The sequence below is a fragment of the Nicotiana tabacum genome, chromosome 22 (assembly GCF_000715075.1).
Source record: "Nicotiana tabacum cultivar K326 chromosome 22, ASM71507v2, whole genome shotgun sequence".
NCBI lineage: Eukaryota > Viridiplantae > Streptophyta > Magnoliopsida > Solanales > Solanaceae > Nicotiana > Nicotiana tabacum.
In genome coordinates, this window is record NC_134101.1 from 24532169 (window position 1) to 24557668 (window position 25500).

At 37.7% G+C, this 25500-nt stretch overlaps 2 protein-coding genes across 3 annotated transcripts; both read right to left on the reverse strand.

Moving 5' to 3' along the window:
* Positions 1–8682: 8682 nt before the first annotated feature.
* Positions 8683–18079, reverse strand: LOC142176392 (premnaspirodiene oxygenase-like). 2 transcript variants are annotated; one of them, XM_075243933.1, is made up of 3 exons: positions 16652–17546; positions 9638–10014; positions 8683–9517 (listed from the first exon to the last, which is right to left on the reverse strand). In XM_075243933.1, exons 2-3 carry the CDS (start codon positions 9851–9853, stop codon positions 8903–8905), a joined length of 831 nt encoding a protein of 276 aa, XP_075100034.1. In that variant the 5' UTR covers positions 9854–10014; positions 16652–17546; the 3' UTR covers positions 8683–8902. The 2 variants fall into 2 exon arrangements, 1 of the variants encoding a protein (XP_075100034.1); XR_012704968.1 differs by lacking the exon at positions 9638–10014 and having other exon boundaries at positions 9025–9520; positions 16652–18079.
* A 2513-nt stretch (positions 18080–20592) lies between these two features.
* LOC107785890 (premnaspirodiene oxygenase) lies at positions 20593–22519 on the reverse strand. Its single transcript, XM_016607282.2, has 2 exons — positions 21573–22519; positions 20593–21454 (listed from the first exon to the last, which is right to left on the reverse strand). Exons 1-2 carry the CDS (start codon positions 22473–22475, stop codon positions 20834–20836), a joined length of 1524 nt encoding a protein of 507 aa, XP_016462768.2. The 5' UTR covers positions 22476–22519; the 3' UTR covers positions 20593–20833.
* Between the last annotated feature and the right edge of the window lie 2981 nt (positions 22520–25500).

The window sequence follows — 25500 nt, forward strand, 5'->3', positions numbered from 1 at the left end:
ATATTCTAGTGATTTTCTTCTCTGGACTTTCTATTTCGTTGTGGTTGTTTTGAAAGTGAAGGAACATAAAATCTGGGCAGAAGATATCAACTAGGTCTTTTTTTGATGTCATCACTTTGAAAACACATGACAATTCGACTAGTTTTATGGCATGTATGTTTTTTTAGTTAAACCAAAATGCTAAAGTTTTCGCAAACTTAAAGAATCATATATGTTCAAAATTATAATAGGAATGAAAATACAACTATCTCCAAATTCAAGAGACTATTTGAGTCAAAACTTGCTATGAACTGAATATCAATTAAAGATTGTAGCTTGTTCGGTCAAGTTTCTCAAAGTTGAAAAGTATTTATTTTTCTTAACAATAAAAAGGATTAATATCAAGTTGCAAATGATATGGACACTTTCACTGATGGTGATGTACATTTGTTAAATTCAAATTGGCAACTCCACGTACAAAGAAAATTATATGGACACTTACACTGATGATGATGGAAATATTTGTTAAATTATATTTGGCAATTCCATCTACAAAGAAAATTATATGGACACTTCCACTGGTGGCTACTTCTGAATATTCAAAGAAAATGAGAGGGGCATGTCTCTTGTTAGCACGGCCCCTTTTTTTTCTCTCCTTCAAAGCTGCTCCTGTTGCGCTGCATGTGAAAATTTTATTTATGATACATTACTAGGAATTTGTTTTTATAAAAAATAAACAACGATTTTATGAGAAGTTATTTTTTTTAAAATGTAATGATTATCTTTGTACAAAAAACAATTATGAGGTTGTTCTTTAAATGTTCTTTTCTATCTTCTTAAAACCATTTTAAACACAAAAGTTGTTTAATGACAATAAAACCAAATGCAGCACACAAATATTGGCGGCATTTGAGAAGTTGCCAGGAAAGAATGCTCCTCTTACTGGCAATTCAAAGCATTGGTCAATAAAAGTCGGTAAAAGGGAATTAAAATTTTCCCTCCAATTTATTTCGCGGAAAAGTATTCCCTCTACCGCCGCAGAATAGAGCAAACCTATCTCCCTCATCATCGCTGGCGCCCAACGCCTCTCTCACATCACCAGATAATCTTAGGTTTCCTGCAGAAATTCGTCGTTAATTGTTGATATTTCTCAGATCTAGTGTTGTTTCTGTGTCGAATAGATGAAAATTTCACCAATTCCGAGTCACTGGTGCGCATATCTGCTTGAATTTTTATATTATCGATCTGTAATAAACAATGGATAGGCGATGTGGGTGTAGCTTTTCGAATTATTGTTCGGTAACAAGCAAAATTTGTCTTCTTTTATTGAGGGTAACTGATAGAAACTAAGAGTCCATCAAACTGGTTCTCTATACAGTTCCCACAGTAAGCAACAGACTGAAAAATCAAATAGTATAGGGAACCAGGTTCTCTATCTGTTCCCACAGTAAATTGGCAGTAAATAAAGAACGCACGATATTTACGTGGAAAACTCATTGCTCAAGGGATTAAAAACCACGACATACCCCAGTAGGATTTCAACTCCACTAAATCGAGCAAACTTCAGATTACAACCTATTGCAATCTAGAAATTAAGCTCTTAATCCCTCACCCCTTACAATAACTCTATTGTAAGCTCTTTGCAATAACTCTATCACAAGCAACAAACCTTACTAACTCTAGTCAAGAAACTAAACCAAACAGCGATTTAAATCTGTCCTGCAAAGACACTTCTTGAAAGTAGTGTAGGATTACAAATGAAGAACAAAATAACAAAGACTCAACAAACCTAAGGACTTAAGATATCTCCAATCTTTGGATCTGGTCCTTGAGGCTGCAGCAACTTTGTTCTTGAGAGAGGTGGTGGCCAGCACTTGAGAGAATATTATCTTTTGATTTGCAAGTGTTGGAAAGATGAAATCCCTTGCCTAATGTTGATAATATGTGTGTGTGATGTTATCAAGGATGATGCAATAAAGTGTCCTTTAGTTTAGTCTTAGCAAGCTACAACTGTGATTCTGTACTGCTGCCAGACGGTACAGTGCAGCAGCCTACCACATGGTACAGTGCAACAGCTTTTACAGCTGTAGAGTTGACTGCACGACGACTAGGGGTGATCCATATATGTTCTCTCTACTGTTCCCTTATCTGATTTCATTGAGAATTGAACCAGACATCTGACTACTTACTGTGAATGCAAAGGAACTGATTGTATCAGGTTCCTTATCCGGTTTTCTCATGAAGTTTGTCAAATCATCAAAATAAAAGACGCATAACTTATCAATTTCTCCCTTTTTGATGATAACAAACTTAGAATTGATATCCCCCTGAAAATCATATCCCCACATTGTTCCCCCTACGAATCATCCATATTCCCCATGAGAACCAGACCAAAGGAACTGATCACAATTGGTTCCTCGAGACTGTTTAGCAAATCATCAAAACACAAAATAGCATAACTTATCAATTTTTCCCTTTTGATGATGACAAACCCAAAATTGCTATTTCTCCTGAGAATCAGATTCCTTACATGTACTGATCACATCTGGTCCTTACCTGGTTCCTTGAGAACGTTTGGAAAATCATCAAAACATGAAACATCGTAACTTAGGGCAATTTCCCCAATTTTGATGATAACAAACCCAAAATTAATGTTCCCCTTGAGAACCAGATTCCTCACACGTTCCCTTGCGGATCAGACCTATAATCAACATGTTATCAGTAACGTTCCCCTTGCGAAGCAGCGCTATCTTTCATGCACAACACAACATATCAATTCAATTATGTCCCCCCTCCCCCCCCCCCCCAGTTGACACTTGTGTAACTTCCCCATTTTGGGATCATTGAAGAGAATAACAGAAGAAGCACAACCAAAAAGAAGTTTAGCAACATTAACTCATGCTACTAGGGCAACACAACATAAACAATAATAAGAACAACAAGTGAATGTCATTGCACGAAATAAAGTAATTGCCCATAGTAGAGTAATTATAATAAAAGCACAGTAGTTTCAACATTACAGAATATGATATTTTAAACAACTAAAGTATCAATGTCATCAAACATAGGGATCAAAATAAGATAGGAATTCGAGGGAATTTGGAAGGAGTGAAATACATGGATCACTGAGCATGAAGAAAAGTAATGGGCGAAGGACTTGATGAGCATGTCCATTCGTTCATTCACAATCCTTTGATCAATGATTATCTGCTCTCTCAGGTCCTCCACATGTTTAATCAATCTTCCATTCTCACCCTTCAGTTGGGAATTCTATTCTACCAAGGCTCCACGGGGACCTGGTTCTCTACCTATCTGAGTAGGCTAAACCATCAATCATATCACCAAGCATCTCCCCAAGCTTCTCCTTATCAAGAACAAACCCAGTCCCAATTTTTACTTCTTCTTCATAAACGTTGGGACTTAGAGGAACAAAGAGGTGATTCTATTTTTGGAACTCAACAATGTCAAGAAGTTCCTTCATTTTTCAGCAATATCATAGTCAACACTCTGCCTAACAGCACTTTTTGAGACTTTAGAGTCTTGTACCTCTCCAAACCCGATAACTCAATATTTTGCTTCTGTAAGGAACCAGGTTCCTCACTCACACTACCCTTTCTTTTTCCTGAGCGGCCATGTCTCCCTCTTCTTCTTCTCAATCTGTTCACCCTTATCATTTGTTGCATCTTTTTCAACCGACTTTCTTTTCTCCATTTTGATCATTTTTAAATTCTTTCTCACACGTGAAGAATTTTTGGCTTCATTCTCTCTTCTAAATTCACCACATCAGCAGGTCACGCCACTTCATCATCAATCAACCTACTTTTCATCAATCCTTTTCACTGGATCAGAAGTTCGTTTAAACAGAGAACTCAAAAAGAAAAAGGTCATTAGAATTAACATCCTGAGAAGGACTTGAGGGATCAGGTCCCTCATTCAGTTCCCCCTTTTTCAGCACATTCATCAATTCCTCCATCCTTCAAGACTTCTACATCCCAGCAACAATTTTAGCCTCACGCTCTAGAATATTTGATCTACCCCTTCCTTTTCTGTTAAACTTCCATCAAAATCTACCAAAGACTTCTTGTGGTTTTGATTCAGATAGAGTTAGGATTTTGGAAGGTGACAGAGCTGGGTTAACTTCTAGCATATTTGGAGAAAAGGATTTTTTTTTTTAGACAAGGTTGATTTTGGCTTTGAAGAAAAGAATCGGTTTTGGTTGGGTGTAAGAGAAGAAAGTAGTTTTTTTGGGGGCAACCAGTCAGTTCAAAAAAGGTTTAACATTTTGGACTTTAAAAATTAGGCGAGCGGTGGGAATAAATGAATGACATGACACTTCAACAGGTTAAAAAGGCATATAAGTATTAGAAAGACTACTAACTTATGTCGCAGGAACCAGGTTCCTTGACGGTTTTTGAAAATCTGAGCAAAGATTTCTAGAAGTTCAATGCCACTCTTACTTGTTTTGTCCTGAAACTGCCATGTATGTATACCTGTAACAGTATAGATTTGAGTTAGATGTCATTGAAAAATACCTTTTAGAATTGTAGCTTTCCTTCTTAACATAGCCAATCATCAAGGGACCAGGTCCTTAGTTGAGCTTGATCAACCCCAACTCCAGACGATTTCTTTCAAAATGTTCCTTGCTTAGCGCCTTGGTGAAGATGTTTGCTACCTGGTTCTCTATCTTCTAGAACTTCATAAAAATCAGACCTTTTTCAACATTATCCCTCAAAAAGTGATGTCGCACATCAATGTGCTTTGTCCTCTTGTGATGTATAAGGTTCAAGTCAGCATTAACAGTAGAAAGAGCCACAAAGTTTATTTCTTTGTACCCCATAAGATCAAGCATGACCCCATAAAATGTGTCATTCCAGATATTCTCTTTCTATCCACCAGATATCCAATATAATAAGCATTAGCATATCCAACCAAGTCAAAATTATCTCTTGAAAAATAGACGAGGACTAAGTCCTGCGTTCCCTTAGGATACTTCAAAATTCCTTTGGCATCCTTCAAGTGAGATTCTTTTGGGCTAGGTTCCAATCATTGTTCTGTTTGAAAGCCTAGGGACCATGTGCCACACTTTGTTCCTCTCAAAATGATGGATTTCTTCTTGCATAACAGCTATCCAGTTAGCATTTTTAATGCTTCTTTGATGTTCTTATGCTCAACTTTCATTCCTTTGTTCTGCATCAGGAGTACCTAATGCAACATCAGCAACCATATGTTCAGCTTCAGTCGAGGTGATAGAGGGACCAGGTTCCTCTGTGCCTTTTGGAGATTCTGCTGCATCTCCTTCATCACTCTGCTTGACTTGACTCACCAAATCAGTCTTTCCATTTGCAATATCTATAGCTTCACCAGGAACATTTGTAAATTCTTCATCTTCATCGTCTTTGTTATGTGACCCTTTGCCATCATGGTTGAGAACAAAACATTTTGCATCCAAAGGCTCTCGGGTAAGTCAGCTTAGATTTTCTCCCATTGAGAAGTTCATAGAGAGACTTCTCGAGAAGGGACCTGATCATGCACTTGTTAATCAAGTAGCAGGCAGTGTTGACTGCTTCAGCCCACGAACTAGGTCCTTCATGACAAACTTGTTCAGCAAATAAAAACTCACATGCCCAATCGACTGCGCATAACTCAGCATCATCATCAATGACACTTAGGCATGTTAGATCACCACCATTAAGTGAATCAAGGTCTGCAACATAGATGTTCTTGAACCTTTTGGCTATCAACACCACTTCACCAGTTTTGAGATTGGTGACAATGCAAGATTTGGACAAGAACTTCACTTCATTTTCCCTTATCACAAAATTTGAGACATACTCAACAAGCTATATTTCAAGCCATTCACATGGTACACATTTTCAGTTACACGGGGGAGTGTTTTGTCAATTTTGCCAACACTAAGAATATAGCCCTTCTTGTCGTTTTCAAAGGACACACTCCCACATTGGAAGGCCTAGAGTGAGAGGAAATCGTCCATTATTCCAGTCATATGCTTAGAGCAGCTGCTATCCATGTACTATTTTTTGACTGCTACCTTTCACTCCAGCCTGCACATGAAATCACTTATTAGACTTAGGAACCCAAGCCAGCTTGGATCCCTTATAATGATAGAACGGGCGGATCAAACTTATTTTTGCCCATGCAGGCATCACATATTTTCTTTTTGGGGAACCAGGTTCCTCAACAGTAGGCATCTTTTCAACAAAAAATTTATTTTTCTACAAAGACTGAATATTAGTTTTACAAGAGTCTTTGTAATGACCCGTTTGACCACAATGAGTACACAACCAATTATCAGCCACAGTTACATACTTGCTATGGGGATTAAAGGAGGTTTTAGCCTTTTGGAATTCAATTCCTTACTTGTTTCCACCATCACTCTTGCACATAGACGTTATCACATCAGAGGACCGGGTACATTTAAGTGACTTATCAAGATCATTTTAAACCCTTTTCAGATCCTCCTGAAGTTGTCTATTCTTTTCAATCTCAACAACAAGACTTGTTTTAACTTTCTTAAGCTCACTCTCAAGCTCAAGTTGAGCTTCACTAGCCACTTTTTACCCTTAGGGGTGTCCATCCATTTTTTCATTTAGTTTTTCAATAAGGTATTTCTCTGGTTACTTCTTCCACATGTTCCTTCAAGTCTACAATAGAAACTACCATATCATCCCTCTCTTGTTCTATGTCATCAATTTCTTTAATTAGAGCATTTTTCTCATTAATGAGGCTATGATAAGCATCAATCAAAACATTTGTTAAGGACATCAATTTTTTCTTAGAGAGTTTTTAAATTTCTTTGAACATCAAGAAAACTTACCTCATCTTACTCATTTTCCTCTTCATCATCAAATTTTGCCATGAGTGCAAAGATTGACTCATATTCTGAAGATTAATTGTCAACAACCATCATAGATGCATCTCCTTGTTCATCCTCGCCTTCAGATTCACTGGAGGAATCTCCCCAGTCAGCCAAAGCTTACTTCATCATGTTGTCAACAATATCTCTTCTTTTGAACTTCCTATCAGGGACCTGGTTTATCTTAGCCACCTTATCAGTGTTGATTTTGTAATGATCCTGCTTATAAGGAGGACAGTCTTTAATGAAGTGTCCAGACTTTCTACACTTATGACAGCAATCATTTCCTTTGAAATTCCTACTGGAACTTCCTTTCTTTGGAATCCCACCATGTTTTTGAATCATCTTTTGGAATCTTCGAATGAGATACTCCATGTTAGATCCATCACTACTTGAGTCATTGTTGGAAGCCTGGAGAACTAGTTTCTTCTCCTTATTGGGCTCTCTTCTTTCAATAACCTTCTTTCTCTTCATCTCATAAGTTTTGAGATTTCCAATAAGCTCGTCAATAGTCAGCTTTTGTAGGTCTTTGGCTTTAGTGATAACATTAACCTTTCTCCCCCAGGAACCTGGTAGAACACTGAGTGTCTTCCGGACCAGCTTGTTGGTTGGAATGATTTCACTAAGAGAATTAAGCTCATTGATTATGGAGGTGAAACAGGTATGCATCTCTTGAATGGCTTCATCCTCTTTCATTTTAAAGAGATCATACTCAGTTGTAAGCATATCTATTTTAGACTGCTTCACCTGAGTAGTTCCCTCGTGAGCCGTTTTAAGAGCTTCCCAGATTTCCTTGGCATATTCACATGCCGAGATACGATTATACTCGTCTGGTCCAATACCACATACAAGAATCTTCTTCGCCTTGAAGTTCTTCTCAACAACTTTTCAGTCAGCATCATTGTATTCTTTTCTTGTCTTTGGAATAGTCCTTGTTCCCTCTCCAACAACCTTCATAGGGACAAAGGGACCATCACAAATCACGTCCCAAAGTTCGGAGTATTCAGCCATAATGAAGTCATGTATTCTTGTTTTTCACCAACCATAGTATTGGTCATTGAATCTTGGGTCTATAGGTTGATTGTCCTTCCTCGAAGTTTGGTGGAGCAGCAGCCTGCCATACGGTACAGTGCAACAGCTTTTACAGCTATAGAGTTGACTGCACGACGACTAGGAGAACTGATCCCTATATGTTCCCTCTGTTGTTCCCTTATCTGATTTCATTGAGAATTGAACCAGACATCTGACTAGTTACTCTGAACGCAAGGGAACTAATTGTATCAGGTTCCTATCTGGTTTTCTCATAAAGTTTGTCAAATCATCAAAACAAAAGACGCATAACATATCAATATATAACAGTAATCGCAAGTTTGTCTGATGATCCAATTTGGAGCTTGAGGAATTTTATGCAGAAATTTGGATCAATCTGGTAATTTTTTATATAGGTCAATTTACAGCCGCCATATCTGAATAAGAAGTTATGGTTCTACCATTTTGATCAAAGTATCTTAATAATCCTGAATGGACTCTGCTAATTTGGTATTGGATTGCCAAATTAAAGCATAAATTTTCACTTTTGGTTGACTTGGTTAGATATAATTCACCATCATGTAAAGTCCTAACAAGGCCCTGAGAGGATCAAGCACACACATAGATCTTTATTCATGTTAAAACTATATTACTATTGTTGATCTCATGATAGGAATAATCTGATGGGAAGTTACATGTTAATTGCTTAATCGGTTTTAAAATCTATATTATCTGATTTGATCTATACAACTAAATCTGGAATATCAATGTCGACCAAAAACAATGTCTTAGAGAAAAGAGAAACATAATGTGATCATATTATTACATACTACACAAAACGGTGGACCAGATTCTTTGGTCCGATCTTCTGAACCAAGATTGTACAACCAACTGTGAATCTTATTCTTTGCTTATTTTCAGGTTAAACTTCAACGATAAATGGGAGACACAAATATATACCAAACTAAAGGAGGTGAAGCACCATATACGGTATGAGCATTCACCATTTAAAGCGCAACATCAAAAAAATTCATCGATTCTGTAATCTATGGCAATTAAGCACAGATCTTTTTGTTTCGCTGCACTTAATCCATCCTTTTCAATTAGATCTTCTGGACTAATTCCATATGGAAGTGCCCAATTAAAGTGGTAGAGGAGCCGAGCCAAAGGATGTTTAACATTAGCTAAACCAAATTGCATTCCTGGACAAATCCTTTTTCCTGCACCAAATGGAATAAACTGAAAGTGATTTCCCATAAAGTCAATAGAAGATTTTTCAAATCTCTCTGGTATAAAACTCTCAGGGTCCTGCCAACTTTTTGGATCTCTTCCAAGTGCCCATGAATTGATTAGTACTCTGGTCTTGGGAGGTATTTTATATCCATCAACATATGTTTGTTTCGTACATTGCCTGGGCAGAAAAGGACTTGGAGGATGTAGCCTTAACGTTTCTTTAATAACTAACTTTAGGTATGACAATTTATCAAGATCTTTTTCATCAAAACTTGTCTTTCCTTTGAAGACTTGTCTCACTTCACTTTGTGCCTTGGCCATAATATTTGGGTTCCTCATCAATTCCGATAATGCACAAGTAATAACGGCAGCTGAAGTTTCTATTCCAGCAACAAACATGTCCTACTTCAACAAAAAATAAATATATAAATAAAGACAACATAATTCATACGTATCTAAGGTGGTAATAGACAATCCAATGAGAATAGTATACAAATTGAAATGGTTAAGGAGAAAATATACAGAGATTACTGCTTTTGTGTGATCATTTGTGATTGGAAATTGAAGTTCGCCAGTTTCCTTAATTCTTAGGAGATCATCAACCAAATCTTCACCTCCAAACTCACTATTTCCCTTACTTCCAAGTGCTCTATTCATAATATGCTCATTAATGATGTTCTCCAGAGCTGCATCAACCTTCTGATGCAGCTTTAACAATCTCGATTTCACCCCCCTCATCTTGTGAAGTAACTTCCAAGAAGGGAACAAATCAACCACAGAAAATTCTCCTAATGAATCCAGCACTTCCCTCAACAAATTGATCAACCCGTCTTGATATTTGTCTACTTTTCTAAAGGCTGATCTACATGTCACAGAGTTTGTAAACCGAAGAATTTTTTCTGTTATGTTGACAACAGAACCATTCATTGAATGAACTGATGAAACGAGACTCAAAATCTCATCATTCCTAACTGAACTAAAAGACTTAGGGGTCGTTTGGTAGGGTGTATAAGAACAGTGCGAAATAAGGTGTATTAGTAATGCATGAGTTAGTAATGCAAGCATTAGTTATGCAGATATTATAACTTATCTACTGTTTGATGTGTTGTATTAAAAATTATAATGCATTGCATAATTTTTAAGAAAAATAGTTGTTTACAAAAATGCCCTACATATTCTCTAGCTTAAGGGACTTTAAGGATAATTTTGTCTTTAATCATACTAATGCATGCATTAATAGCCTTGGTATTACTAATGTCATGATTTTCTATGCATTACTTATACATAGGATAATACCAAACACATGTTGAAAAAATATACCAAACAAGGTATTAGTAATGCTCCGATACCACTTGTCGCGGACCCGTTTTCTGGGGGCTCAGCGAGGGCAGCAAGATAGCCTGACTACTACTCTTGCTTCAGCCCTTAACAAGAAACAAGTACAAAATCGTGCTTTGGACCAAGGCAATCACACAAACTCAAAGGTTGGAGGGATAACGAAAATGAAAGACACAAAGATGGGAGGCCAAGGCCAATTTTCGGGGTTTATCTCATATACAAAAGAAGGAAATACAAGTAAAGAGATCTGTCTTCTAACAAGACTTATGTATCCTATTTATACAGAAAAATGCCCACAGGCAACTAAGTTGGATGTGGGGCCGGCCAGTCTGGAATGCACTGCTCTATGCTGGATTCCTGAAAGATGTTGGCAGTCCAGGTGCCAATTGACTTGTCCAGCTGCTGTGGTCCCTTTCTTGCTGGCAGGCATTTGTTCTCAGATTCCTCCAGACAGGATGTGACCCTACCTAGCGGCGCAGCACTTGCCTTTGCTGGCGGAAAGTAGCCTCTATGAGGGCCCGGACAGCCTGTCGGATTGTTGCCTCCATGTGCAAAGACCTTCTGGTCTTTGCCAGCCCAGTTTGGCTCGTTTGGCAGCCCTTTAGGCGGCGAATTTGGGCGAAAAATATGCGGGTCGGAACACTCTCCCCCACTTGAAATGGCGACGACCTCGGCGCCACAACGATTCAAGTAGTCGTGAACTTGATCTTTGAACGGCCATAATGCCTCATATTTTTCCCACGTCGTCCCTTCTGTCGGTTGCCCCTTCCATCGGACAAGAAATTGGGCGCTTGAATTGCCCCAACCTACTCCTTGTATCACCCGATGCTTGATAATGGTCTCGACCTTTTTGTCGACGACCGAAGAACTTGTGAAAAGTGTTGGTCGCCTGGATTGCCTCCGCTCCTTATCACCCTTGTCTCTACAAGGTGCCTGTAACGGACTGACATACCTCGACCCAAGTAGCTTTCCACGTTGCTTCCTTGAATCCCCCAACTTTGGCTGTGCCATGTACGGACCCTTGGCAGGTGGCTTCGTCCACACAATTAAGTCCTTACCCTTAAGGACTCGTTGTTCCGAAGGAGTCAAGGCTTTGTCCCTCTTGACCTCCTTAGTCCCTGTCCCGACTGCCAACACCGGTGCCCCCTTTTCCTTGAAGCCTTTTACGGTTTGAATTGCGGACAGCAAACTAACAACTTGTGGTACCCGAACTGCCTGCACCACACACGGACCCCTTGGGTCATATATGTAAATCTGGTTGAGAAATGGGCAGATGAATGCCTTCACTGCATCCCAATAGTCTAGCCCCAGAACCAGATCAAACACGTCCAGAGAAGCGACAAAGAAACTCACGTTTCCCTGCCAAGCTCCTAAGTTGAGCTGCACATTGCGGGTGACCCCTTTCACGTTGGTGGGTTTGGCGTTTACCGTCTTCAGTACAGAACTGCTAGGACCGAACACAAGGCCAAGTGACTTAAACTTTGCTTCGGACACAAAATTGTGTGTCGCGCCGGTGTCTACCATGATGCGGACTGATTGTCCGTTTAATTGTGCATCCACGAACAGTGATCCTGGTTCCCCTGACTGGCGTTCTTTGCCAATCACATCATCACCTAAAGCGTGAACCAGTTTGACAATGTCATGCTTCCCCAAAGCAGGCTTTTCGGCAACTACTGCACCCAGTACCATGTTGCCAAGATGAGCTATGTGCGGCGGTTGTTCTCTGGCTTGTTCACCCGGTTGGATTCTTTCCTCTGTAAGCTTCCGCTCGACAATAATTATGGCGCCGAGCTTCTTCAAAGAAGGACAATCTTTGCAAGTATGACTAGTGTCCTTGCAGATGTAACAACTTTGGCGGGAACCAGCATCCTTCCTCCTTTGGTTGTACCGATCACGCCAAGGCGCCTGATTGCCTTGTTCTCTGGAATCGCGGTCTGGGGCAGCAACTTTTTTGCCCCTGTCCTGATATCCTTGGTCTCCATCCGTCTGGAAGTTGGTGTCCCTCGCCTTTGTGGGTTCTGTCCTATAATCATTTAAGGACTCCGCAACCGCAATAGCTTCATCGACGTCTTTGACTTGACGTCGCTGCAATTCCTGTCTTGCCCAGTCTTGAAGACCATCGATGAAAGTGAATAACAAGTCATCGCTTGCTAAGTTTGGAATTTGCAGAATGAGTTTCGTGAAATCTTTCACGTACTCGCTTATGGAAGTTGTTTGCCTGAGCTCTCTCAACTTCCTACGTGCCTCGTTGACAACGTTTTTTGGGTAAAACTGGCGCTTCAGTTCGAACTTGAACTGATCCCAGCCATTGATGGAGCAAGTTCCTTTCTCCATGTCGGCCTTCTTCCGTCTCCACCAAAGCATGGCGGTCTCGGCAAGATACATCGTTGCTGCACGGATCTTGGCAGCCTCATCAACGATGTAAAGGTGCTCAAAGTAGTCTTCCATCTTCCAGATGAAGTTCTCTACTTCTTGAGGGTCTCGTTCGCCCCTAAACTCCTTCGGTTTTGGGCCCTCGATCTTGGTTTCCCGCACCGTCACATGACCAGTGCCACCGGCTAACTCTACTGCCTTCAGTTGCTACTTTAGGAGCTCAATCTCCCCGTGCAATGCTGATACAGCCTCGGTCAGCTTCAGCTCAAGGTTGGTAAGTCCTTCCTTGTGCTCAAAACTTGCTTGATCTACTGACTCTTTGACCTCGTCAAGTCCATCTAGGGTCGTAGACTCAAGTGCTTGGAAGTTATGCAGAACTTCCCCCATGTGCTGGTTTAGAGCATCTAAACTAGCTTCAGTGAGACTCATTCTCACGTTTAAAGGATCTGAGACAGAAGCCTCACGATCTTCACCAAGTCTAACCTGTTGTGGGGGCGGCGGTAAAGCTAGCGCCTCACTTGTTACGGCTATGGTGGGATCTCGAACTTTGCTTGTTCCTCTCTTCTTTGGTTTCTGCCTCTTTGTTGGTGACTCGTCTCTGCCACGATTGTTGTCTAAATTTGCGATATCTCCATCAGTTGCCATGGTCGATAACCTTTGCTCCGATACCACTTGTCGCGGACCCGTTTTCTGGGGGCTCAGCGAGGGCAGCAAGATAGCCTGACTACTACTCTTGCTTCAGCCCTTAACAAGAAACAAGCACAAAATCGTGCTTTGGACCAAGGCAATCACACAAACTCAAAGGTTGGAGGGATAACGAAAATGAAAGACACAAAGATGGGAGGCCAAGGCCAATTTTCGGGGTTTATCTCATATACAAAAGAAGGAAATACAAGTAAAGAGATCTGTCTTCTAACAAGACTTATGTATCCTATTTATACAGAAAAATGCCCACAGGCAACTAAGTTGGATGTGGGGCCGGCCAGTCTGGAATGCACTGCTCTATGCTGGATTCCTGGAAGATGTTGGCAGTCCAGGTGCCAATTGACTTGTCCAGCTGCTGTGGTCCCTTTCTTGCTGGCAGGCATTTGTTCTCAGATTCCTCCAGACAGGATGTGACCCTACCTAGCGGCGCAGCACTTGCCTTTGCTGGCGGAAAGTAGCCTCTATGAGGGCCCGGACAGCCTGTCGGATTGTTGCCTCCATGTGCAAAGACCTTCTGGTCTTTGCCAGCCCAGTTTGGCTCATTTGGCAGCCCTTTAGGCGGCGAATTTGGGCGAAAAATATGCGGGTCGGAACATAATGCTTGCATTATTTTTTCTAATACTTCCTATCAAACGATCCCTTAGAGGTCGTTTGGTAGAGTGCACTAGAGAAAACAATGCATGCATTAGTTTTGTGTATTAGTAATACCTTGTTTGGTACACTTTTTCAACCTATGTATAACTAATACAAGCATTAGTTATACACCCTATTTGGTATTATCCTATGTATAGCTAATGCATAGCAAACTATGGTATTAGCAATATCAAGGTTATTAATACATGCATTAGCATGGTTAAAGGCCAAATTATTCTTAAACTCCATTAAAGCTAAAGAATATGAAGGGCATTTTTGTAAACAACTAATTTTCTTAAAAATTATGCAATGAATTTTAATTTTTAATACACCACACTAAACAATGGATAAGAGATAATCTCTGCATAACTAATGCTTGCATTACTATTCTCTGCATTACTAATACACTTTATTTAGTACTATTCTTATACATCCTACCAAACGACCCCTTAACCATCTTGGCACTTAGAAGTTCTGTAACACATAAGTTACGCATTTGTCTCCAATTGTCACCATATGGTGCAAATGCAATGTCCTTACCATTGTAAGTAATGATATTTATGTATGTTAGTTGTGGTTTAGCAGCGAAGGCATGTTCGTGAATTTTTAAAACTTCTTTAGCCACATTAGCTGATGATATGACTACTACAGGAATTTCTCCAAGTTGCAAATACATGATAGGCCCATTCTTTCTTGCTAACTTTCTAAGAGTGCGATGTGGAAATGCTCCTCTCAAGTGATGGATACTTCCAATAAGTGAGAGTTGTCACACTCCTTTTTTTCTCCTTAACTACCCTCTTTAAAAAAGATAAAGTTGATTTTAAAGCTCAAAAGAGTTTTCAATTAGAAAGTGACGGAAATTGTGTTTCAAAGGATTTTCAGAGTCGCCACCTCACATTTGGTTTTGGTGTGCCAGGTCACCGTTTAAAAATGATTTTTCCTTTTAAAAACACATTTAGACTCTAAAACATAGTCTGCACCAGAATTTCTGAGTAAGGGGGTTCATTTGACTCGGGGAGAAGGTGTTAGGCATTTTCCGAGTCCCGTAATTAGTACGATTGCATACATAATTCGGTTGGTTTTAAAGGGTACTCAAATTGAGGTAAAACACACAAAAGCACAAATAAGCACAAAAGGTTCGAGGTCGTCCCCACCTAAAAGAAAAATAAGAGAAAAGAAAGCACTAAAGAAAGTATACTAAAAATTCTAATCTATCCTACACTGCTTCCTTCACGGCCTCCAAATACAAGTACTAAGAGGCATTCCCCCGGATGGATTAATTAACTAAGGGGGCGACCTCTCACCTCAAATAAATGAAAAGAAAAGAAGAGGCCTAAAGTTTGCCTACCCGAGTGTGGCCGACCTAAACATGCTACTAGCGAATAATATAACAAATTAAATGAATAAATAAAAGAGAACTAAATAAGAGGAAAATTCTAAATCATGGTCATATTCTTTTAACTTCTTATTTCAGCTATTTGACTGAGCCCAATTTTTAAAGCATGTGAGAAATAGTTAATTACTAATGGGCTAAGTTTTTCCCCATCCCTACGGCCAAACAACCATTTAAGACACATAATGATCAACCAAAATCAATCATTCAACACGTAAAAGCATTTAAAAGAAGTTATCAACTAAACTAAAATGGAACGACAGAATAGGTAGTCTTGAAACATGAGAAGAGCTTCTGAACTTTGATTAACCTCATCCTTGTATATCATCTCTCAATTCCAGTGAACTACGCACTATATGGTGACTAATCCTATAGCTCTATGAAGTGACACGAACTCACTGTTAAGTTCAATTCTTAACAATTGCACTCATATTGTATTCTTCTACGCTAGCCTCGCGAGTTACCCCAAAACCCATTTTAACAAGTGATCATTTTAAAAAAGATCCAATTAAAGGAGGTATGAGCCAAACTATGAGACTAATCCACTAAAGCTCAAAGGTACCGTCAAATAATTCCAACTTGACACTAAGAGGACCTATTAATCTAACGAGAAAATGATCTCCATCAAACATGTGAATAAGATAACTTTCTGTCCAGACACCCATTGACAATAAGAACACTAGTTACAGTAAGCTCTAACACTCTGAAGGGAAGATAAAATTCGAATAAACACTTTGTGATAGAAGTAACTTAGGACCTAACAAATCAAGAATAACCTGTGCCGCTCTCGATAATTTAAATGTGCTATGGACAAAATTCTCTATAAATGACTACCCCAATGGCAACTTTAAAGAGAATTACTAGAGGAGAACATGACTACGCTACTGAAAACTAACAAGATATAAACTAATATTGATGAAGCACTAAGGATCATGATTAATAAATACAAACAGAGCTCAAAAAGCTAATATCGTGCTTAACATTATCACACAATCAGAAACCAAAATCAGAGAAAATTGGGATAATAGGCCAATACTATATTTCAATCACATAGAAGCCAAATATTAAAGAGAAAGATAGGGAGAAGAGTGGACCTCAACGAGCAAATTCCTTATAATTAACTTTGGTCGAAAGTACCAACAAATGAAATGCTGACGACGAAAGCTCGACTGAAATAGCAGTTTTCCTTTAATAGCAAAATAAAGCAGGTCGACTACAAACTCTGAGTCTGAAAACCAGCGAAATAGGGGCTAATTCAATCCAGGAACCGGGATCCGAAATCACGAACTCGACAACGAACTCAAACCAAATCTCAGCACCTCAAGTGAATTCCATGGTCGAAATCAAAATAGAAGCCAAATTCTTTTTTGTGATTTTTGATTCAAAAGAAAAGAGAAACTGAACCTAACTTTTTTGGAATTTTCATTCTGTAAATCTCGGATGGCTGTCAGATTCTCTAAAGAAACAGATGAAATCAAAAATGAAACCTCCTTCAAACCCTAGAACCTTCTTCTCTGTCCTCCCTTTTTCTCAAAGTTTTCTGTCCAAAAATTCCCCACGAAAATCTGAAAAATGGAGTATATATAGAGAACCTAGAATGTTCTCTCCTTCCTCTCCAAGAAACCGAAAATTTTCCTTCTTTTCTTCTCATGAAAATCTGAAAAATCGATTTTAAAAATAAGTAAAGGACAAATGAAGGGATTAGATCGAGTGAGACTCAATCCTACGCTCTCCATTAATCCTATTCTTGCCTTCAAACGAATTTCGTGTGAGAGCGCGTGAGAGAGAGGAATATTTTTGTCAGAAGTTTGTTTTGGCTACAACCACGTGGAAGAAAGATAAGGGGGGAAGAGGGGGGACCAAGCACGTGCTGAATTTGGCATTTTCAGGCGAGTTTGGACGGCGGTAGCGGGTGACTGAGTTGGGTGTGGCTGGTGGTGGGAATTTTGGGGCTAGGGTTTAGTGTGAAAGAATTGTGGCCATTGGATTTGAGTAGGGTGAATGGTTGGAATTAAAAATGTACTGGGTCGGATAGGACAGATGGGTCAGCGGGTCATAGGGGCTAAGGGCGATTGTGCTGGGCTTGGATTTGGTCCAGTTGGGCTCAAAGTTGGCCGAAATTGCAGTAAAAATTACGTGGGGTTGCCCTATTTGGTCGCCCCTTTTTAACTTATACCCGTTTTATTTTTTCATTTGCATTCGTACCCATTTATTTTGTTAAAAATATTTTAAAAAGATGATTTTTCCTTCTTTAATAAAAGATTATTGACAAACTGTAGGACAAAAATTTAAGCATCTTTAGGCTGATGTTTTAGCAAATAAACTAAAAAATTTCAGCTTGTTTAGACTGAAGTTTCGGATAAAACTTAGGACAAAACTGTAGATTGCGTTACAAAACTTCAGCATATTTTGGTATGAAATTTTAGCAAATGAACTAAATAACTTCAGCATACATTAGCCAAAACTCTTTAGAAAACTACATACTGCAAGACAAAAACTTAAGCATGTTTAATGTGAAGTTTTAGCAAACGAATTAAATAACTTCAGCATGTTTTGTCTGAAATTTTAGCAAATGAACTAAATAACTTCAGCATGCATTAGCAAAACTCATTAGAAAATTACATACTACAAGACAAAAATTCAAGCATGGTTAGTTTGAAGTTTTAGCAAATGAACTAAATAACTTAAGTATGTTTAGTCTGAAATTTTAGCAAATGAACTAAATAACTTAAGTATGTTTAGTCTGAAGTTTTAGCAAATAAACTAAATAACTTAAGCATGTTTAGTGTGAAGTTTTAGCAAATGAACTAAATAACTTCAACATGTTTAGTCTGAAGTTTTAGCAAATGAACTAAATAACTTCAGCATGTTTAGACTGAAGTTTCGGATAAAATTCATGACAAAACTGTAGACTGCAGGGTAAATAATTTCAGCATGCATTAGCATGAAGTTTTAGCTTCAATGTGAAACAACTTCATGCTATATTAGCATGAAATTTTAGCTTCAACATGAAACAACTTCATGCTACATTAACGTGAAGTTTTAGCTTCAAGGTGAAACAACTTCATACAAGTGTGATTCTGATTTTTTTATAAAGTTGTTGAGATGAGAGGAAGAGATCGTTTTATATCTTTTGTCAGGGGTGTAATTATCATATTATTACGGATTTTTTGTGAGATGGATACCAAATCAATAATTTTAAAAAATAGGGTCTAGGTTAAAATGTGACACAAATATAGGGTACGGCTACAAATCCCCTGAAATTGCATCACAATTGGGCTTCTTTTCTAATATGAAGGTTCATTAACCAGAAACCCAAAACCTCTTCTATAATAATACAAAATACTTATAAAAAGGGTAAAAGTACTCACCATCAATTAGAATAAACTAATAAAACTAACTATAATTTTTTTTGGCATTTTCAAAGATTTTACTTAAATAAAAGTAAAATAAAATAAGCTAGAAGCAATATCAATATTAAAATGATATTCCTACAAAAACACTAATAACCTAAATTAAATACAAGTAAGATGAAAGTGAAACTATTTTTTATGTTTTCAAATTTATGTTCTAAAATTAAAATTAAAATTAAAATTGAAGATAAAAATTCTAAAAACTCAAATAGATATTAAAATACTACGAATATTAAAAATAACTTTAATGTGCGGATAAAAAATTACGTGCTTGCAGAAGTTTCCATGAACACGGAGGCAACTTTTGTTGTTCTGATTTTCTAAAAAGGAAGGAGAAGAACATGAGGAGTGCAACAAAGTTGATAGTAGAGGAATAAATCTCCATTTCTTAACAGTAAGGAAGGACTTTTGATGTATATATTGCTCAGCTAATTTTCGCTGTCTTTTATATAATGGTTCAAACAGCTGAAGTCATAAAAAATCTAAGAAGACAGATTCAATGCGTAATAAATAGTTCAGTTAAATGATTTAGAGAAGCCATACCAAGGTATGGAACCAGGTGCGGTTATCAAGGCACATTCAATTTATAACCACATTAATCACAACTCATACTTCCTCCTTAATGTTTGTCAATGGCTAGTGAGACATAGACGGTTGGTGAGCCTAATAGGCCATATGGCTGTAATCTTGCGTACTTATTGTCATGTCTCGAATCTAACCTATTGATAAACCTACTACCACTTTAAAAACTTATTGTTGTTTTCATAGTTTCTACTTTTAGAGATAAGTTTATCTCGATCTTGCTCTTCTTTTCCTTCTAAATAAGCATAAAATGATTCATATGCACATAAATTTTGAATTAGCTAGCTAGCAGTTTCTGCCGTAAAACAGTTGATATATTTTTCTCTTATAGCAAATAACATGGTAGTTTACTTCCTGCAACGGATGATGGTATCTTGTGATTTTATTACTGGCCGCTGGGGAAGTGGATCCAAGAAATTTGCAGCTTAAGGCCTTGATTTTCTCGTCTTGTTGACATGAATTTATTACTATTATCAAGTTTGAATGACGGAAGCAAGTACTAGCTCCACGCTGTTACATGTGACCGTATTTTCTTAGTCCATTCAGACAACTTTCTAATTTAAAAAATAATTTAATGAAAACTTTAGTACTTAACCCTTAACAAGTTCTTACTGATACACAATTTTAAGGACACAAATTTCAAAAGTCTTATAGTCAAACAAATATTATGACATGTTTAGATAATAAATTTTAAAAGTTTTTTTTTATTTTCTTATAATCCGTATCTAATTAGACTATACCATATTAATTGATACGGAAACGGAGGGAGGGATGGAGTAGTATTTTAGTAACATACTACACAACACGGTGGAACAGATTCTTCTGTCCGACCTTCCGAACCAAACCTGTACAAGTTACAACCGACTCTGGATCTTATTCTTTGCTAATTTTCACTGTTAAATTTACAACTTGTTTGGATGATTGTTACCTTATTGTTTTCTCTCGCTTGTCCTTTTTTATTAATAATAATCATATTTTATCTTTTACCTTATATTTTTATTTAATAATATTACCTCGTATCTTACTTTATCTTTATAATATAGCAAATTTATTCTTCATATTATTGATGCATGACATCATAAAGCGACGACAAACAATACAATCTATATATCAAAACATACAATACAATATAATACAATATTATATGGTACATTACGAAACGATACATAACAACCATCCAAACGAGCTGTTAAAGATAAAAAACGCGACATGAATATAAACCAAATTAAAGGAGGTGAAGCATTATATAGGGTATGAACTTTCAGCATTGAAAGCACAATATCAAAAGTTTTCGTCACTTCTGTGATCTGTGGCAATTAAGTACAGATCTTTTTGTTTTGCTGCACTCAATCCCTTCTTCTCAATCATATCCAGATCTTCTGGACTAATTCCATATGGAAGTGCCCAATTAAAGTGGTAGAGGAGCCGAGCCAAAGGATGTTTAACATTAGCTAAACCAAATTGCATTCCTGGACAAATCCTTTTTCCTGCACCAAATGGAATAAACTGAAAGTGATTTCCCATAAAGTCAATAGAAGATTTTTCAAATCTCTCTGGTATAAAACTCTCAGGGTCCTGCCAACTTTTTGGATCTCTTCCAAGTGCCCATGAATTGATTAGTACTCTGGTCTTGGGAGGTATTTTATATCCATCAACATATGTTTGTTTCGTACATTGCCTGGGCAGAAAAGGACTTGGAGGATGTAGCCTTAACGTTTCTTTAATAACTAACTTTAGGTATGACAATTTATCAAGATCTTTTTCATCAAAACTTGTCTTTCCTTTGAAGACTTGTCTCACTTCACTTTGTGCCTTGGCCATAATATTTGGGTTCCTCATCAATTCCGATAATGCACAAGTAATAACGGCAGCTGAAGTTTCTATTCCAGCAACAAACATGTCCTACTTCAACAAAAAATAATTACATAAAGGACAACATATTCGTACATGCATGTACAAGGTAATAGATAATCCAAAGAGAATAGTGTACAATTTAAAATGTTTTAAGGAGAAAACTTACAGAAATTACTGCTTTTATGTGATCATTTGTGAGTGGAAATTGGAATTCACCATTCTCCTGAATTCTTAGGAGAACATCAACCAAATCTTCACCTCCAAACTCACCATTTCCCTTGCTTCCGAGTGCTCCATTCTTAATATGCTCATTCAGTATGTTCTCCAGAGCTGCATCAACCTTCTGATGTAGTTTTAACAATCTCGACTTCACCCCACTTATCTTGTGAAGTAACTTCCAAGAAGGGAACAAATCAGCCACAGCAAATCCTCCTAATGTATCCAGTACTTCCCTCAACAAATTGATCAACTCGTCTTGATCTTGGTTTACTTTTCCGAAAGCTGATCTACACGTGACAGAGTTTGTAAATCGAAGGATTTCTTTTGTTACGTTGACAACAGAACCATTCATGGATCGAATTGATGAAACGAGACTTGAAATCTCATCATTCCGAATTGAACTAAAAGACTTAACCATCTTGGCACTTAAAAGTTCTGTAACACATATGTTACGCATTTCTCGCCAATTGTCACCATAGGGTGCAAATGCAATGTCCTTATAATTGTATGTATTAATGGCTATGGATGTAAGTTGTGGCTTAGAAGTGAAGGCAAGTTCGTGAGATTTTAGAACTTGTTTTGCCATAATAGGTGATGATATGACTACTGCAGGAATTTCTCCAAGTTGCAAATACATGATAGGACCATACTTTCTTGCTAATTTTCTAAGAGTACGATGTGGAAATGCTCCTCTCAAGTGATGGATACTTCCAATAAGGGGGAGTGTCCATGGACCTGGAGGCAACTTTTGTTGTTTTGATTTATTTCTCTTATCAAGTAGAACAAAAAGGAAGGAAAAGAAGATGAGCAGTGCAATAAAATTGAAAGTAGTGAAATGAATGATCTCCATTTTTTTAACTCGTAACTAAGGAAAAGGAGCTTTAGATTATGCATATTGCTTCCGTAAGTTTTAGCAGTCTTTTATAGCAAGGCACATCCAATGCATACTGTTAACTTGTTCAGCTATACCTGTTGGGATTTTAAGCTTGTGTAGCTTAAAGAGAGTGAATGAGAAATGGAGGAAAAATAAAATATTTGAGTTTCCCTTGGGAAAGGGACATTGTCCCATATCGGAGGAAGAAAAGGCTTTTGATGAGTATATATATAATTGCTCTTCTTCTAGCTCTTAAAGAGTTAAGAAAAAAGCAAGCCTCGCGCCGTCGTCATCGCTCGCTTCGGCTTCGGCTTCGGCTACGGCCATAGCTACGGCTACGGATTCTCAAAGATTGATTGATTAATCTTTTTGGACAAAATGAGTTTGAATCCCAGAATCTTTCACTTACGAAATTTTCTGAGCTTCTTCTTCTTCTTCTTCTTCTTCTTCTGCACAATATTTTCCAGTGTGTTTTACGCCCATTGAGTGGACACACTGTGTATTCAGTGGGCTCGATTTATTCCTATACTGTTTTTTGTTTTTCAAAATCTATTTCGTTAAACAAGTATTACTAACTTTCTGTTTTATTTTTTCAGAAAGTTTAATTGTTTATTACAGCAATACAGAATTTATAACATTCTTAAGGAAATTAATTTTTTTTTATATTCTGTATTTTGTTTGTGGAGATTAAAACCTGTGTGGTTTTTTACTCCTTCTGAATTTTACTATTCTGATTTGAAGATATAAAAAACTTCATCAGAGTATTGAAATTCGTAAAACGATTTGAAGAACATAAAAACTTCATCGTTTTCTGTGAAACAGTATATTAAAACTTCGGTTTTATTTATTATACATACTGTTTTTGTTAATAACAAGTATTGTTTACTGTTCTGATTTTGCCATTAATTGAACTCTTCTGTTGTTTACAGTGAGAAATGGCAATTGATAACGGAAATTCTTCTGCGACTATTGCGGCAACGACGATAGCCTCGTCAAGCCGGACTGCTATTCCACCGACAGAGAAACCGGGGAAATTTTTCGGAGTCAACTTCAAAGGATGGCAGCAAAGGGTGTTCTTCTGGCTTACCACACTTGGTATGCAGAAATTCACTAGTGAAGAACCTCCAGTGCCTGCTGCGGACATGCCAGATAACGAGAAATTCATGATTGTTGAGGGGTGGAAGCAGGCAGATTTTCTTTGCAAAGGTTATATCTTAAGCGCTTTAGAGGATGACTTGTACAATGTGTACAGTGCGATGAATACTTCGAAAGAATTATGGGACGCACTTGAGAAGAAGTACAAGACTGAAGATGCATGCTTGAAGAAGTTCGTAATTGCCAAGTTTCTAGACTATAAAATGATAGACAATAAAACTGTTGGAACCCAAGTTCAGGAGCTTCAACTTATTTTTCATGACCTTATTGCTAAAGGTATGATCGTGAATGAAGCATTTCAAGTGGCTGCAATGATTGAAAAATTGCCTCCTTCGTGGAGAGATTTCAAGAACTATCTTAAGCACAAGTGCAAAGAAATGAAATTGGAAGATCTTGTGATTCGTCTCAAGATTGAGGAAGACAACAAAACAGCCGAGAAGAAGTCTCGTGGAAATTCAACGATCATGGGAGCTAATATCGTTGAGGAGACTGCTCCAAAAAGTAAGAAGAGAAAGAGCTCTTCTGGACAGACTAAGGAGCAGAACAAAAAGAAATTCAAGGGCAGCTGCTACAATTGTGGAAAAACCGGTCATAAAGCCCCTGATTGTCGTCTCCCGAAAAGTATAAGAAGAAGGGACATGCCAACATAGTGGAGAAGAATTATGATATTGATGATATGTGTGCAATACTTTCGGAATGCAACCTAGGTGGAAATCCGAAGGAGTGGTGGATTGACTCTGGAGCCACTCGACATGTTTGTGCTGTCAAGGAAGCATTTGTGACTTACTCTACTGCTGGTCCCGAAGAAGAGCTTTCCATGGGAAATACTGTAACAGCCAAGATTGAAGGTTATGGGAAGATATTCCTGAAGATGACTTCCGGCAAGGTGTTAACGCTCAACAACGTTCTTCATGTTCCTACTATTAGGAAGAATTTAGTTTCTACTTCTTTGCTTGTTAAAAACGGATTCAAATGTGTATTTGTTTCTGATAAAGTTGTTGTAAGCAAGAATGACATGTATGTTAGAAAGGGCTACCTCACAGAGGGCCTCTTCAAACTAAATGTAATGGTTGTTGACAGTATGAATAAAATTACATCTTCTTCTTATTTATTGGAGTCAAATGATTTATGGCATATTCGTTTAGGACATGTCAATTACAAAACCTTGCAGAAGTTAATTAATTTAGAAGTGTTGCCTAAATTCGAGTGTAATAAATCAAAATGTCAAATATGTGTTGAGTCTAAATTTGTAAAACATCCTTATAAGTCTATTGAAAGGAATTCAAATCCTTTAGCTTTAATTCATACTGACATTTGTGATATGAAGTCGACACCATCTCGAGGTGGAAAAAAGTATTTTATTACTTTTATTGATGACTGCACTCGATATTGTTATGTTTATTTGCTTAATAGTAAGGATGAAGCAATTGAAGCATTTAAGCAATACAAGAATGAAGTGGAGAATCAATTGAATAAAAAGATCAAAATGATTAGAAGTGATAGGGGTGGAGAATATGAATTTTCATTTGCAGAAATATGTTCGGAATATGGAATTATCCATCAAACTACTGCACCTTACACACCTCAATCCAATGAAATTGCGAAAAGGAAAAATCGGACATTAAAGGAAATGATGAATTCTTTATTAATAAGTTCCGGATTACCGCAGAGTTTGTGGGGCGAAGCTATCCTTACAGCTAACCGAATACTCAACAGAGTACCCCACAGCAAAACGCAATCTATTCCATATGAAAAATGGAAAGGAAGAAAACCTAACTTGAAATATTTCAAAGTGTGGGGGTGTCTAGCAAAGGTACAAGTTCCTTTACCTAAAAGGGTTAAAATC